General features: G+C 59.3%; 1 protein-coding gene across 2 annotated transcripts; it reads right to left on the bottom strand.

Moving 5' to 3' along the window:
- Window positions 1-2,408: 2,408 nt before the first annotated feature.
- On the bottom strand, window positions 2,409-10,709 carry NAGPA (N-acetylglucosamine-1-phosphodiester alpha-N-acetylglucosaminidase). Of its 2 annotated transcripts, XM_070566887.1 has the most exons (11): window positions 10,566-10,709; window positions 10,008-10,463; window positions 8,947-9,086; window positions 8,466-8,574; window positions 7,299-7,427; window positions 6,610-6,815; window positions 6,468-6,515; window positions 5,313-5,441; window positions 5,040-5,171; window positions 4,890-4,953; window positions 2,409-3,204 (listed from the first exon to the last, which is right to left on the bottom strand). In XM_070566887.1, the coding sequence occupies exons 1-11, from the start codon at window positions 10,649-10,651 to the stop codon at window positions 2,994-2,996; spliced, it is 1,710 nt and encodes a 569-aa protein (XP_070422988.1). In that variant the 5' UTR covers window positions 10,652-10,709; the 3' UTR covers window positions 2,409-2,993. The 2 variants fall into 2 exon arrangements, with proteins under 2 accessions (XP_070422988.1, XP_070422989.1); XM_070566888.1 differs by lacking the exon at window positions 4,890-4,953.
- Window positions 10,710-11,750: the final 1,041 nt, after the last annotated feature.

The following is an 11,750-nucleotide window of genomic DNA, read 5'->3' as shown; positions in this document are numbered from 1 at the left end:
CACGCAGATCAGAGCTTTTGGGACAAAGTTTCCCCCCATCTGTTGCCTCTGAACTCCTGGGGGTGCTCCTGGTAGATTCCCAGACCCCCCTCCCCCCCATCCTGAGATTCTGATTCAGCAGACCTGGGCCAGGGTCCACAAGTCTGCAATCACAGAACATCCCTAGGGAATACATTCTGCCCTGTGGCCAGGCTTGGGAACCGCGTCCCTGGATTACGCCAGAGCGATCCTGGGAGCCTGGGACCTGTCCGAGCTCTGGTCACTATTTCCCAGCCTTGAACACGGGAGCAACATCCAAGCCGCCCAGGGGCCACTCGGCGCGTTAAAGGAAAGCAAAACACGGAGTGAAACTTCCAGGTGGACTTGAGACACAAGCTCCCTGGAGGAGCCCGTGACCTTGGTTGTTGACAATCCTGGAAGGAGGAACGAAAACTCCCAGTGTTCACTGGGTTCCTTGAACATAGTGGCTGCCCCCGAGTTCAAGGACATTCGTCCCTGGACACGCTGTGAGCGCCATCCTGCTTCTCCCGCCAACCTGGGTCACAAACCCGGGAGAGGGGCTGGGTCAGGAGGTAGAACCTGGAGCAGCTTGGCGGGCGGTACTGTGGGCTCCGGGCGGCTGGTTCACCAGGTGCTCGATCGGCTATGCCAAGGACACCGACAGCCTAGGCCTGTGGCACCTACTGTGGGACCAAAACATACGGCCCCGTAGGGAATCTCGGGGGCTGGCACAGCGGCTCTCCACTTGTCTATCCCCGTCTTCGAAGGAGACACAGAAAGACACGCGACCCACAGACACATCCCCACAGGAACTCAGGTGGGAGCCAGCCTGCGCTGGTTCACCCATCTGAACCGAATTCTTCCTTTCTAAAGGGAAACGTGCCCAGCAGGGTAGTAGCTCACGGCTGGGCTGGGCTTGATTAGCCGGCTGTGTTCAGGTCCCCTTGTAGCTCCTCTCCTTAAGGAGGGGGGAGTCTGTCTCCCTTCTCCTTGAATCCGGGCTGGCCGGGGCACTTGATCTGATAGAACGTGGTGGAAACGAGGTCATGGCATTCGGAGCCGAGGCTTCAAAAGCCCTTGCAAGCGCTTCTGTCCCGGGAACCCTGTCTCCACCTTGACCCCGAGCCTGAGCCAGCCTCCCCGAGGCTGAGACACCACGTGGGGCAGAGCCACATCCTCGGCTGTGGCCAGCCCAGCCCAGCCCCCGCCGGCCCATTAGCTGAGTGCAGACCATGAGTGAGCCCCGCTGAGACCACTGATCCCCGTTTGAGCGCCGGAATGACCCAGTTGACCCCAGAATCACGTGCAAGCATTACTTCTGACGGGAAGCAATAACTCGGTGTTGCTTTAAGCCACTAAGTTTTGGGCTGTTTGTTATGCAGCCCTAGAGAACTGCCAGTTACGCCGTGTCTCAGTCTCCTGGGGCTGCTGCTACCAACACCACAGACTTACTTCTCACGGATCCGGAGGCTGCAAGTCCAAGACCAAGGTGCCCGCAGACTCAGTTCCCGGTGAGGGCCTCCTTGGCTTGTTGGGCGGCTGCGTTGTGTGCTCACGTGACCTGTGTGTGCGCGCGTGTGCGCACGCGGAGAGTGCGCTCTCTCTTCCTCGTTAGGAGGCGCTGACCCCCTCAGCAGGGCGCCACCCTCATGACCTCACCTAACCCTGCTGAAGGCAAGCCCCGACCTCCTCGCATCATCACATTGCGGGGCAGGGCACGTTATTCAGTCCACGACGTGCGAGGACCTGCTGAAGGCTTGGCACCTCCTCCCTCTCACCTCCCCAAAGGCCACTGGACCACAGTGTGACATGTGTTTATGGGGGCATGGGGCTGCCGGGCACTTCCTGAAGACCCCTCACGGCCACAGTGACAAGCTCGACGCTCACAGGGCTGGCAGGTCACAGGCGAGGGAAGCCGGCTGCTGGGGCTGTGACGGAACAGCAGGCAGGCCAAGCGGGACTGTGGATTCGTGGCTCTGGCAAGTCACCGCCTGGTGAGGGCGTCAGCTGGGGCTCCTAGCTCGCTCTCTCTTAAAGAGAAACTAGAAATCTGGAGCGTTAACCTCTTGACTTTTAAATGCTGGTAACTAATTTAAATTAAATCACAGTGTGAACTCATCAATCTTTCCCACTCAAAGTGTGGTCCAGCCACCGGCAGCCTGGGCATCATGGGGGAGCCGGTCAGCTTGCAGACTCTCAGTCACCCCAGCCCAGAAGCCACATTTCAGCAAGATCTCCAGCTGACTCAACGCGGGAGTCACCCAGGACTGAACGAAACAGACCAGGGAGCTGGGTGTGCGCTGGGCCGCCCGTTCCGGCCCCCGACCCAGGTTCCCCAGCCTGACCTGTTCAGTCCTGGGAGTTGCCCAAAGTCCACGATCTGGAATTCAGATGCCCTCGGAGGCTCCTTTTATTATCTAAATTTATTCAAGTGGTAAAAAACTCTCTTGGCGGCAGGATGACAAAATAGAAACCTGTAAACATGATCTCACCCCCCATCCCTTCTAAGGAGCTTCCCGTGACAGGAAACAGAATTCTTGTCGGCAAAGTTGGTGAGGAGGTCTGTAGAAAAGGATCCTCTGAGGAGGCCATCATCTCTTTAATCCACTCCTGTCCAGGGGGCTGACCGGCCCCCACCACTTTGGCGCTGTGTGGCCACGGTGAGTTCCGTTGGCGGGTGGCCCTGCCCAGGGGGCCGGAGGCTCTTTGGCAGCGGGCCAGGCCCTGGGGGACAGGCCTCGTGAGCAGCAGACACAGGCAGGCGGGGGAGGAGGCAGTCTCTCTCCGGGGAGCACTGTATGGCTGGGGGTGCGAGCGCAGGCAGCCAGGGGAGGGCCGAGGCGAGGGGCTGAGGCACAGGGGCTATCAGAAGCTTGGCTTGGCACCAGGGCTGAGACCACCCCAGCAGTCAGTGGCCTTGGCGTTTCCCCTGCAGAAGCGAGACCGTGTTGAGACGAGCCTCCAGAACAGGCCAGGAGGGCTGCTTTAAGGCTTCAGTCCTTGAAGGGGTTCTGGGCGTCGCCCGGCTGCTCCTTCTCGGAGGCCAGGAGCTCCCCGTTCATCTCCTGCAGCGGGTGGTAGACGTACGTCCCGTCCAGGTGCCGGCTCCGCTCTGCTCTGGAGCCGAGGAGCAAGGACACGTTCACCACCGTGCTGACCAGCAGAAGGAAGACCAGGGCCAGGGTGAGGGCCAGCCAGGTGGTCCTGGGGGCAGGAGAGAGACCCCGAATGGGGCTGTTGGGATGGGGAGCGATGGAGGGGAACCCTCCCTCCCCTCCTCTACCCAGAATGGGGGCACAGAGTTTGGGGTCTCTAGGGACCACATGGGGGGACTGTCGAGGAGCAAAATGGGCCCGGCAAGGCTGGGGGCACACTCCAGACACATGTGCAGGAAGCAGCAGGGTCAGTCACTATATGGGACGCGGGCCAGCACTGCCACATCTGCTGATAGTTCAAGAGAAGCCATGGCGGGCCGACCCTGTGGCCGAGTGGTTAAGTTCGCACACCCTGCTTCCGCGGCCCAGGGTTTCACCGGTTTGGCTCCTGGGCGCGGACATGGCACCGTTCATCAAGCCATGCTGAGGCGGCATCCCATATAGCACAACTAGAGGCACTCACAACTAGAATATACAAACTATGTACTGGGGGGCTTTGGGGTGATGAAGAAAAAAAAGGAAGATTGGCAAGAGATGTTAGCTGCCAATCTTAAAAAAAAAGAGAAGCCATGAAAAAAATTTTTATGTAAATATTACTGATTTTCAGGTGCTGCTAATCCATCTTAAATTTTTACATCGTGCAGGCCAAAGAAAATACAGGTGGGGACTGAATGACGCCTGGGAGGTGTCAGTTTGCATCCTGTGCTCCAGGGCCCTTGAAGAGACAGAGCAGCGAGAACAGGCACCCCACCCTCCAAGGCAGGGTGCAGGCGGGTCTTTCTATATCTTTTTTTTCACTGAAGCCCTCAACACAGAATTGGACACAGGCAGGCTGTGGCAGGGCGGGGCCTGCAAGCCATGCCCGTCAGCCCCCGTCTCCCCTTCTTTTGCTGGCAGCTGCCAATGCTTCAAGGTCTGCATGGTGTGGGGGCTCCAAGCCTCGCATCTGAGGAGCCTGAACTTCAGGCCCGGGGCGTGGGGCTCCCGGGAGCCGCTGTCCCCACTGTGGTGCATTTTCAATGCACATTCCAGGAGTTCCCTCGGGGCCTCACCCAGACTTGCCGGGTGAGGACGTCCTGGAGGGACCTGGGATCTGCATTACTGACAAGCTCCCAGGTGCTGACCGGAGGACAAGGCCGGGAGCTCTTCCTTCATCCCCACACCTGGTTCCCACCTCTGGAGTGGGCAGGGCCATGGGAGGTGAGAACCAGGAGAGAGGCTCTCAGAGCGAGGTCCCCGGCCCAGCAGCATCAGCATCCCCTGGGATTGCAATGAAATAAGATTCTTGGGCTCCACCCTAGACCCACGGGGCAGAGACTCCAGGGGTGGGCCCAGGTCTCTTTCACTACGCCCTCCTGGAGGTCAAGTGTAAGACCCACTGAACTAGAAAGCAGAGATAAAGCCCCACCGCAAGGCCCGGGTGCACAGAGGGGCCTGAGACATGACGTGACCTCCTCAGGGGTCGGTGCTTCTGCCCCGGGAGCTGAGAAGCCGTGAGTCTCCCGTCCATGGAAAGTACACCTTGCCTGCCCCCTGGACTCCTGCTGGGGTGGTGACCAGGGTCTGCTCACCGTCTCCCTGGATGGTTCAGGTGGCGGCATCAGTGTGACTCTCTGTGCTTATGTTGGAGGAACGTCACCTGGGTGCCCAGCCGCCACCTCCTAGCCTTTCCCAGTCCCTGAGCAGAGGCCACGCCCGCCCACCCACACCTGCTCCAGCTCCCACCGGACCTACCCGGTGAGAAGGGAGAACTCTCCTGTCCTCACGGTGGCCTCCGATGGCTGGAGACACTGCTTCACTGTAACACACCAGGGAGAGGCTGAGGGGCTGCGAGGAGAGGGGCTGCCCCCCCCCCCGCCCCCGGGGACCTGGCAGGGGCGGTACCTTGGGAGACGATGTCGTTCAGGGTGGGTGCCTGGGCGAGGCTGCAGTTGCCGGTCTGGGGGTCACAGGGACACCTGTGTTCACACTCACAAGGCCTCCGGCAGCCCGGCCCGTACCAGCCGAGGGGACACTCTGCAGAGAGGAGACAGGAGGGCCCTGGATGTGTGCAGAACCCGGCTGAAGGAGAAGTGCCCCCTGGGCTCCCCGAGGCCAGACCTGGAGGTGCCCTTGGAGTGCTCCCTCCCGGCTGACTCGGGGGCTCGTCCAGCTTACCCTGCACACAAGTGTCTCCCGTGAAGCCAGCGGGACAGGTGCAGGTCCCCCGAACCGGGTCACAGGCAGCTCCATTTTGACACCGGCACTTCTGGGCACAGTTCTCCCCGAAGGAGCCGTTGGTGCAAGCTGGGATGGGGGAAGAGGGTGGGCTCTTTGCAAAATCCGGCCCTGCCCAGCCCAGGCTGGGGCCAACAGGACTGCAAACGGGTCTCGGTCACCCCCAGAGCGGTACGGAGGCTCACATGGTCTCCCCACAGCAGCTACGGAGAACTTACCACCCACCAGGCCCCAAGGCCCTGCCCTCACGGAGCTTCCGGGCTCGGAGGCCGGGCGGCCAGCGAGCCAGGCAGCAAGTGTCAGACGGAGCACAAGTGTGCACAAGCATGAGAGGGAAGTGACCGCCTGTGGCAGCTGCGGCACACCGTGGAGGGGGCAGGGAGGCCTCTGAGGAGGTGACACCTAAGCTGAGACTCGCCCATGAGGAGCAGAGTGGCCGCAGCAAGCAAGGAGGGGCCCGAGCGCTGGGGCCTGGCAGCTCATGCTGTGAGGTTCAGGTTTTCCATCAAGTGCAAAAGAAAGCCACCGAAGGGTTTTAGCTGTGGGTGGTGGCAGTGGGGTGAAGTGTGCCTCCCCAAAGCTATGTCCTACTCCCGGAACCTGTGAACATGAGCCCATTGGGAAATAGGGTCTTTGCAGGTGCAATTAAGTTAAGGATCTGGAGATGACAACATCCTGGATTTAAGGTGGACCCTAAACCCAGTGACCTGGGGTCTTGGTAAGAGAACAGAGAGGGAGACTGGACACACAGGGGCAAGGCCGTGTGAAGATGGAGGCAGAGACTGGAGCCCCCAGGAGCAGGAAGGGGCAGGAAGAAGCCTCCCCTAGATCTTTCTAGAGGAGCACAGCCCTGCCGACACCTTGATTCTGGAGTTCTGGCCCCCAGAACCGTGAGAGGAGGAGTGTGTTGTTTCAAGCTCCAAGTCTGTGGAATTGTAGCGGCTGCCCCAGGACCCTATACGGGGGTTTATGTCTGAGGCAGGAGCGAGACAACAGGTGAGAGCCCTGCAGATCAGAAGGTGGGGGGACAGGCCTCAGAGGCTCACAGCTGCCCCACCCTGTCCCCACGTGCCCGGCCGGCCTGGCGGCTCTTACCTTCACTGCAGTTGGACCCTGTCCATCCAGCTTCACAGCGACAGCCAGCTGCCAAGACAAGACCGAGGAGGCCAGGTGGGCAGGACCAGGGGGACGGAGCTGGGAGCCCAGCTCAGAGCTGCCCCCCAGAGCCCCTACTCACCCTCTGTGCAAAGCCCGTGCTGGCTGCAGTTGGAGGGGCCACAGTCCAGCTCGTCGCAGGCAGCACCCCGCCAGAAGTGCCCTGTGCACTGGCAACGCCCCTCCACACAGGTCCCGTGGCCGCTGCAGTCAGGCGGCTGGCAGCGGGGCTCATGCAGACACACCACAGTGGACACGTGGCGGGCACAGCGCCACATGTTCTCCTGGCTGCAGAGGGACATGTTATGTGAAGAGAGGCCTCAATGCTGGCCATCCCCAGCCGATCCCTCAATCCCCTTATTACAGCCCACAAGGGGTGCCTCTCTCTCCAATATCCCTTTTCCAACCTTTTATAGGTTCTTCCCACCCCTTATAATCCCTCCCACCCCAGGGCCTTTGCACATGCTGTTCTTGCTGCCCACAGACTGTCACCCCCACGGAGCCACCTCTGCATGCTTCAGATCTCAGCTCATGCTTCATTATCATCAGAGAGGTTTTTCCCGAGCACTCAACCTCCTTTCGTCCCCTTGGATCATCCTGGAACACTGCGTATACTTCCTAAAGCAGTGAGACGCCGGGACCTCGGCTCTTCTTGCTCACTGCCGAAGCCCCAGGGCTTGGCACACAGTAGGTACTCAATGTTTGTTGACTGAGACAGTCGGGGACAGACCTGGCCTTGGACCCTCAACCAGGGGGCTCTGGCGTGCTTACCAGTGATCTGAGGGGTAACTGGCCAAGGTCCCGTTGAGCACGAAGGTGGCGGAGCCCCCTCCGTCCAGGTTGATGGCGTTGACCACGTCCTGTTTCAGCAGGAACTCCGCCATTTCCCACAGGTTCACGCTGCGGCACAAGAGCAGTGCTGCCCACCGCGCCCACCGCTGTTTCTGGGCTAACGCATCCTACTTCCCACGGCGGGGCCACCACACCCAAATTTCTGGATGGCCCCCCACAGATGTCCCATCCCAATCCCCGGACGCTGGGAATATAACCAGAGATCACTCCCGTGACCGTGTTAGGTTATGTGGCACAGCTGTCCACAGAGGAGGATGCTGTCCCGGGACAGCTGGGTGGGCTCAGCTGAGTCACAGGATCCCTGAAAAGCAGAGAACTTCCTCTGGCTGGCGGCAAAAGATGAAGTTCGAAACTGGATATTCGAGGGAATTAGCGGGATTCAACACACCTTTGCTGGCTTGAAGCCGGGGAGGGGACACACATGAGGAGGAAGGAGGGCAGCCTCAGGAGTTGAGAGGCCCCCGGCCCACGGCCCGCAAGGACACACAGACCTCAGTCCTACAACCACGAGGAACTGGATTCTGCCAGCAACCTCAGTGTGCTGGGAAGAGGATCCTTTCCAGAAGCTCAGTGAAGCACCTGGGCTGGCCAGCAGCTTGGTTTTGTCCATGGGGTACCCTGAACACAGAACCCAGAGGAGCCCTCCCGCACTTCTGACCTACAGAACTAACCCATGGGCGCTGCTTGTGCTAATTTGCTAGGAAGCAACAGCAAACTAACATTCTCCTTACGGAGGAGGAAACAGTGGCTCAGAGAGGTTGAGTGACTTGTCTATGGCCACAGAGCAGATGGCCGAGCTGGGACTGGAACCGAGGCCTTCTCCCTGCTAACTCTGTGATACCTTCCTTCACCCCAACCAGGGCACGGGAGAGTTAACCTAAGCTGGGGAGACTGAGAGCAGGTATGAGGAGGATGGTGAGTTCTCGGAAGTGGGACAGACCTAGGGGCCCTCTTCCGGTGGGAAGGTGGGGCCAGATGGGTGTGAACATTCCAAGGAACTGCTGGGGGTCAGAAGGGTGGCTACTGGGTCGAAGCTCCTCAAAGCCGACACAGCCCAGGCCTGGAGGCCCGGTTCCCAGCACTCACCCCCGCTGCTCCGTCTGCCCGTCGGCGTGGAAAAGCACCAGCTGCCCCTTCCGGTCGTGGCCCAGAGCCGTCCTGGCGGACATCACGTTCACAAATTTGCTAAAGGAACCTGAAAGAGAGGCCGCTGGGCTGATGACCTGGCCCTTTGGGAGGCCTCCTGGGCTCTGCCTGCCCCTGCCTGCAGATCCACCACGACCTCCTGGTCCATGCCATCCAGCATCTTCCTGCCTCCCCCGTGACCGCCCCCCACACCGTCCAGTCCCAGCCAGTGTCCACATAGTAGCCAGAGGGCTCTTCTTAAATGTCAATCAAGGGGCATCAGCCTCCAGGTAAAAACCCACCCACGCCTTCTACGGTTCTGAGAACAAAATCCAAACGCCTTAGGGCAGGGAGCAGGGACCTGTCTCAATCCCCACCGAGCCTCAGCGCTTAGAATAGCACTTGTGGAGAGATTTAAGAGCTGCCCCCTCCCCGCCCCCACCTGTCTCCTGTGTCTCATCACACTCGGTCGCCTGGCTCTCGTTGACATAGACGCTTCCATTTCGAATCAGCCACACGACCCCGCTCACCAGCTGCACAAATGGATTCTCGGTGTCCAGCACCTCCTCCTCAGACAGGTACCTGGTCACAGGGAAGGCGCGAGGTTCACTTATCAGCAGGGGCAGCTGGGGGTAGTGGGGCTCCCCAACCTGCCCCAGTCTAGCTGCTTGATTCCTCCCAGTGCCCCAGGAACCTGTCTGGTCCTGGACTTGAGTGCAGCCTTTGGGAGCAGTCTCGCATCCCAGTCTACACCTCATTTAATAGAAACCACCATCCCCAACAGATGTCAAGTTCATCTCGGGCCCTCAATCTCCGAGTCCGTCAGCCTAGCCAAACCACCACCTGATGCCTCCAACAGCCTCTTTATTGGCCTCCTCGCTTCTACTCCAGCCTAGTCTCCAGGCAGGGTCAGAGCAAGCTTTTAAATGATCAAAGTCAGCCCTGTCAACCTCTGATACTCTGCTCCTTCCTTCAGCCCTCACACGCACACAGCCCGGAGGCACCTCTGAGTCTCAGCGCTTGCTGTTCCTTCTAACTGCAACACTCTTCCTCCAGTTTTGACCTTGACTGACTCATGATGAATCTTCAGGTCTCCATTCCAAGGTCTCCTTCTCAAACAGGCCTTTCCTGATCCCCCTCCCTAAAATCAACATTCTATTTACAATTGGTTTGCCTTGTTCACTGCTTCGCTGCACATACACAATTTGAATTGATCTTAATTACTTCCTTAGCTTTTGTTTATTTTTCCTGGCACCGAGGCAGAGTCCGTGAAAGCAAAGGCTGTGTGTGCCTGTTCACCGCTGTATCCCCAGCGCGCCGCTCACTGCCTCACACGAAGCAAGAGCTCCACGATTCTGGAGGATGAATAAAGTCTGCAAGGAAGGTATTCCTGTCCCCATTCTGCAGATGGGGACACGGAGGCTGAGCTTGGTTGGCTGACCTGCACACCCAGATCTCAGGCCCTCTGCCCTCGACAGTCGCGGGGGCTCCCTGCCTCCTCACCCGGTGACCAGGGTCCCGTCGCGGCGGATCCCGAACTGCGCGTTCTGCAGCCCCCCGGCGCTGCTCACCCGCCGCCCGTCGCTCACCACGTTCCCCAGGCACTCGCCCGTGTTCATGCGGAAGAAGCCGCCGTTCTGGGCCACGCTGCAGCCGGCCGCCCGCGCCGTCTGCTCCACGGTGGCGCGACGCCTCGCCGCACAGCCTCCGGGCCCGCCGGGCTCCAGCACCGAGAAGGTGCGCAGGGGCTCGGCGGCCCGCGTCAGGTGGCCGGCCACCGCGCGGCCTGCGAAGTGCGAAACGAAGGCGCGCACGGCCGGGCCGCGGGCGTCGGGGGTCGCGCGGGCGGGCGGCCAGCTCTCGTGCTCGCGGGGGCCGGCGCGCACCCGGGCGCAGTCCCGGGCGGGGCGCGCGCGCGCGCGGGGGTAGGGCAGCAGCACGTCGTCGTCGCGGGAGGCCCTGCGGGGACCGGGCGGCCGTGAGCTCGGAGGGCTGTGCCCCGCGCGGGGGGACCCCCAGTCAGGCTCGCCCCCCGACCCCTCCACGGGGAGCTGTACTCACCCCGAGCCGAGGCCGCCCGACGCCTCCCGGAGGAAGCCGAGCAGCGCAAGGAGGAAGAGAAGCCGGCGGCCCATGGAGGCCGCCATGTTGGACTCGGGCGTCCGGTCACGTGGCCTCTTCCCACGTGACTCAAGATCTGCGGGGGTCGCTTTCGGCTCTGACTCAATTGCTTGCGCTCCTTCAGATGTCGCGAGATCTCGTCCTATAATTTACCGTGTTTTGGGAGGAGGCTGGTGCTGGGAACTTTTTTATGTTGATGTGATTTCAAACCTGCAGAAAGTTACAAGAGTGGAATAATGAACTCCGGTATACTTTTTACTTATCTTTACTGGTTGTTAACGTTTGCCCCATTTGCTTTGTCATTTGTACTTTATTCATACATTGTGCATTTTTTTGGGAACCGTTTGCTACCAAGTTGCAGGCATCGTGATCCTTGGCCTCAGTACTTCACTATGTACCCTCTAGGTACAAGGACATTTTCTTTTCTTTTTTTTTTTTTTGAGGAAGATTAGCCCTGAGCCAACGGCTGCTAATCCTCCTCTTTTTGCTGAGGAAGACTGGCCCTGAGCTAACATCCGTGCCCATCTTCCTCTACTTTATACGTGGGACACCTACCACAACCTGGGTTGACAAGCAGTGCTGTGTCTGCACCAGGGACCCGAACTGGCAAACCCTGGGCCGAAGCAGAACATGCGAACTCAACCACCGGGCCGGCACCCAAGGACATTTTCTTACGTAACCACAGGCCAAGTAAAATTAGGACAACTCACTTTGGTAGAATTCTATTAACTAACGTGCAGGTCACATGCAAGTTTTGTCAATTGTCCCTATGATACGGGCTCAACACAAGGTTGACATAAAGGAAGCCATATTATATGATGCGGGCTCGGTGAGTCGAGGAGTCGAAAGCAAGATTTCTTGGACTCTCAAGGTCTGGCAGTAGTGCTCTTTTGTTTAGAGAATAGCATGGGGACAGGACCCACGGGCAGTGACGAGCTGCAACGGGTTGAGAGTAGGGCTAAATTTAAGGCATAGGTATGTGAGTTATCTCTTTACAAGACAAAGGAAAGATTATGTAAAGAAAGTCATTAAAATGGTATCAGTGTAGGTGGAGTCTGCTTATTGGGTGGTCCTATAGCTTTAGATAAGAAATCAGGTCAGATCCGGTCAGGAGTCCCCTGCTTC

This window comes from Equus przewalskii, chromosome 12 (genome assembly GCF_037783145.1).
Source record: "Equus przewalskii isolate Varuska chromosome 12, EquPr2, whole genome shotgun sequence".
NCBI lineage: Eukaryota > Metazoa > Chordata > Mammalia > Perissodactyla > Equidae > Equus > Equus przewalskii.
This window is presented reverse-complemented; position numbering and strand designations above follow the sequence as displayed.

Excerpts from the sequence above, each read along its gene's own strand:
- NAGPA (XM_070566887.1), bottom strand. The coding sequence starts at position 10,651 with ATGGCGGCCTCCATGGGCCGCCGGCTTCTCTTCCTCCTTGCGCTGCTC. Across the intron at positions 5,442-6,467 it reads AGGGTCCAACTGCAGTGAAG|CTTGCACCAACGGCTCCTTC; the intron begins GTAAGAGCCGCC and ends CCCCCATCCCAG. Across the intron at positions 4,954-5,039 it reads GAACGACATCGTCTCCCAAG|TGAAGCAGTGTCTCCAGCCA; the intron begins GTACCGCCCCTG and ends GGTGTGTTACAG.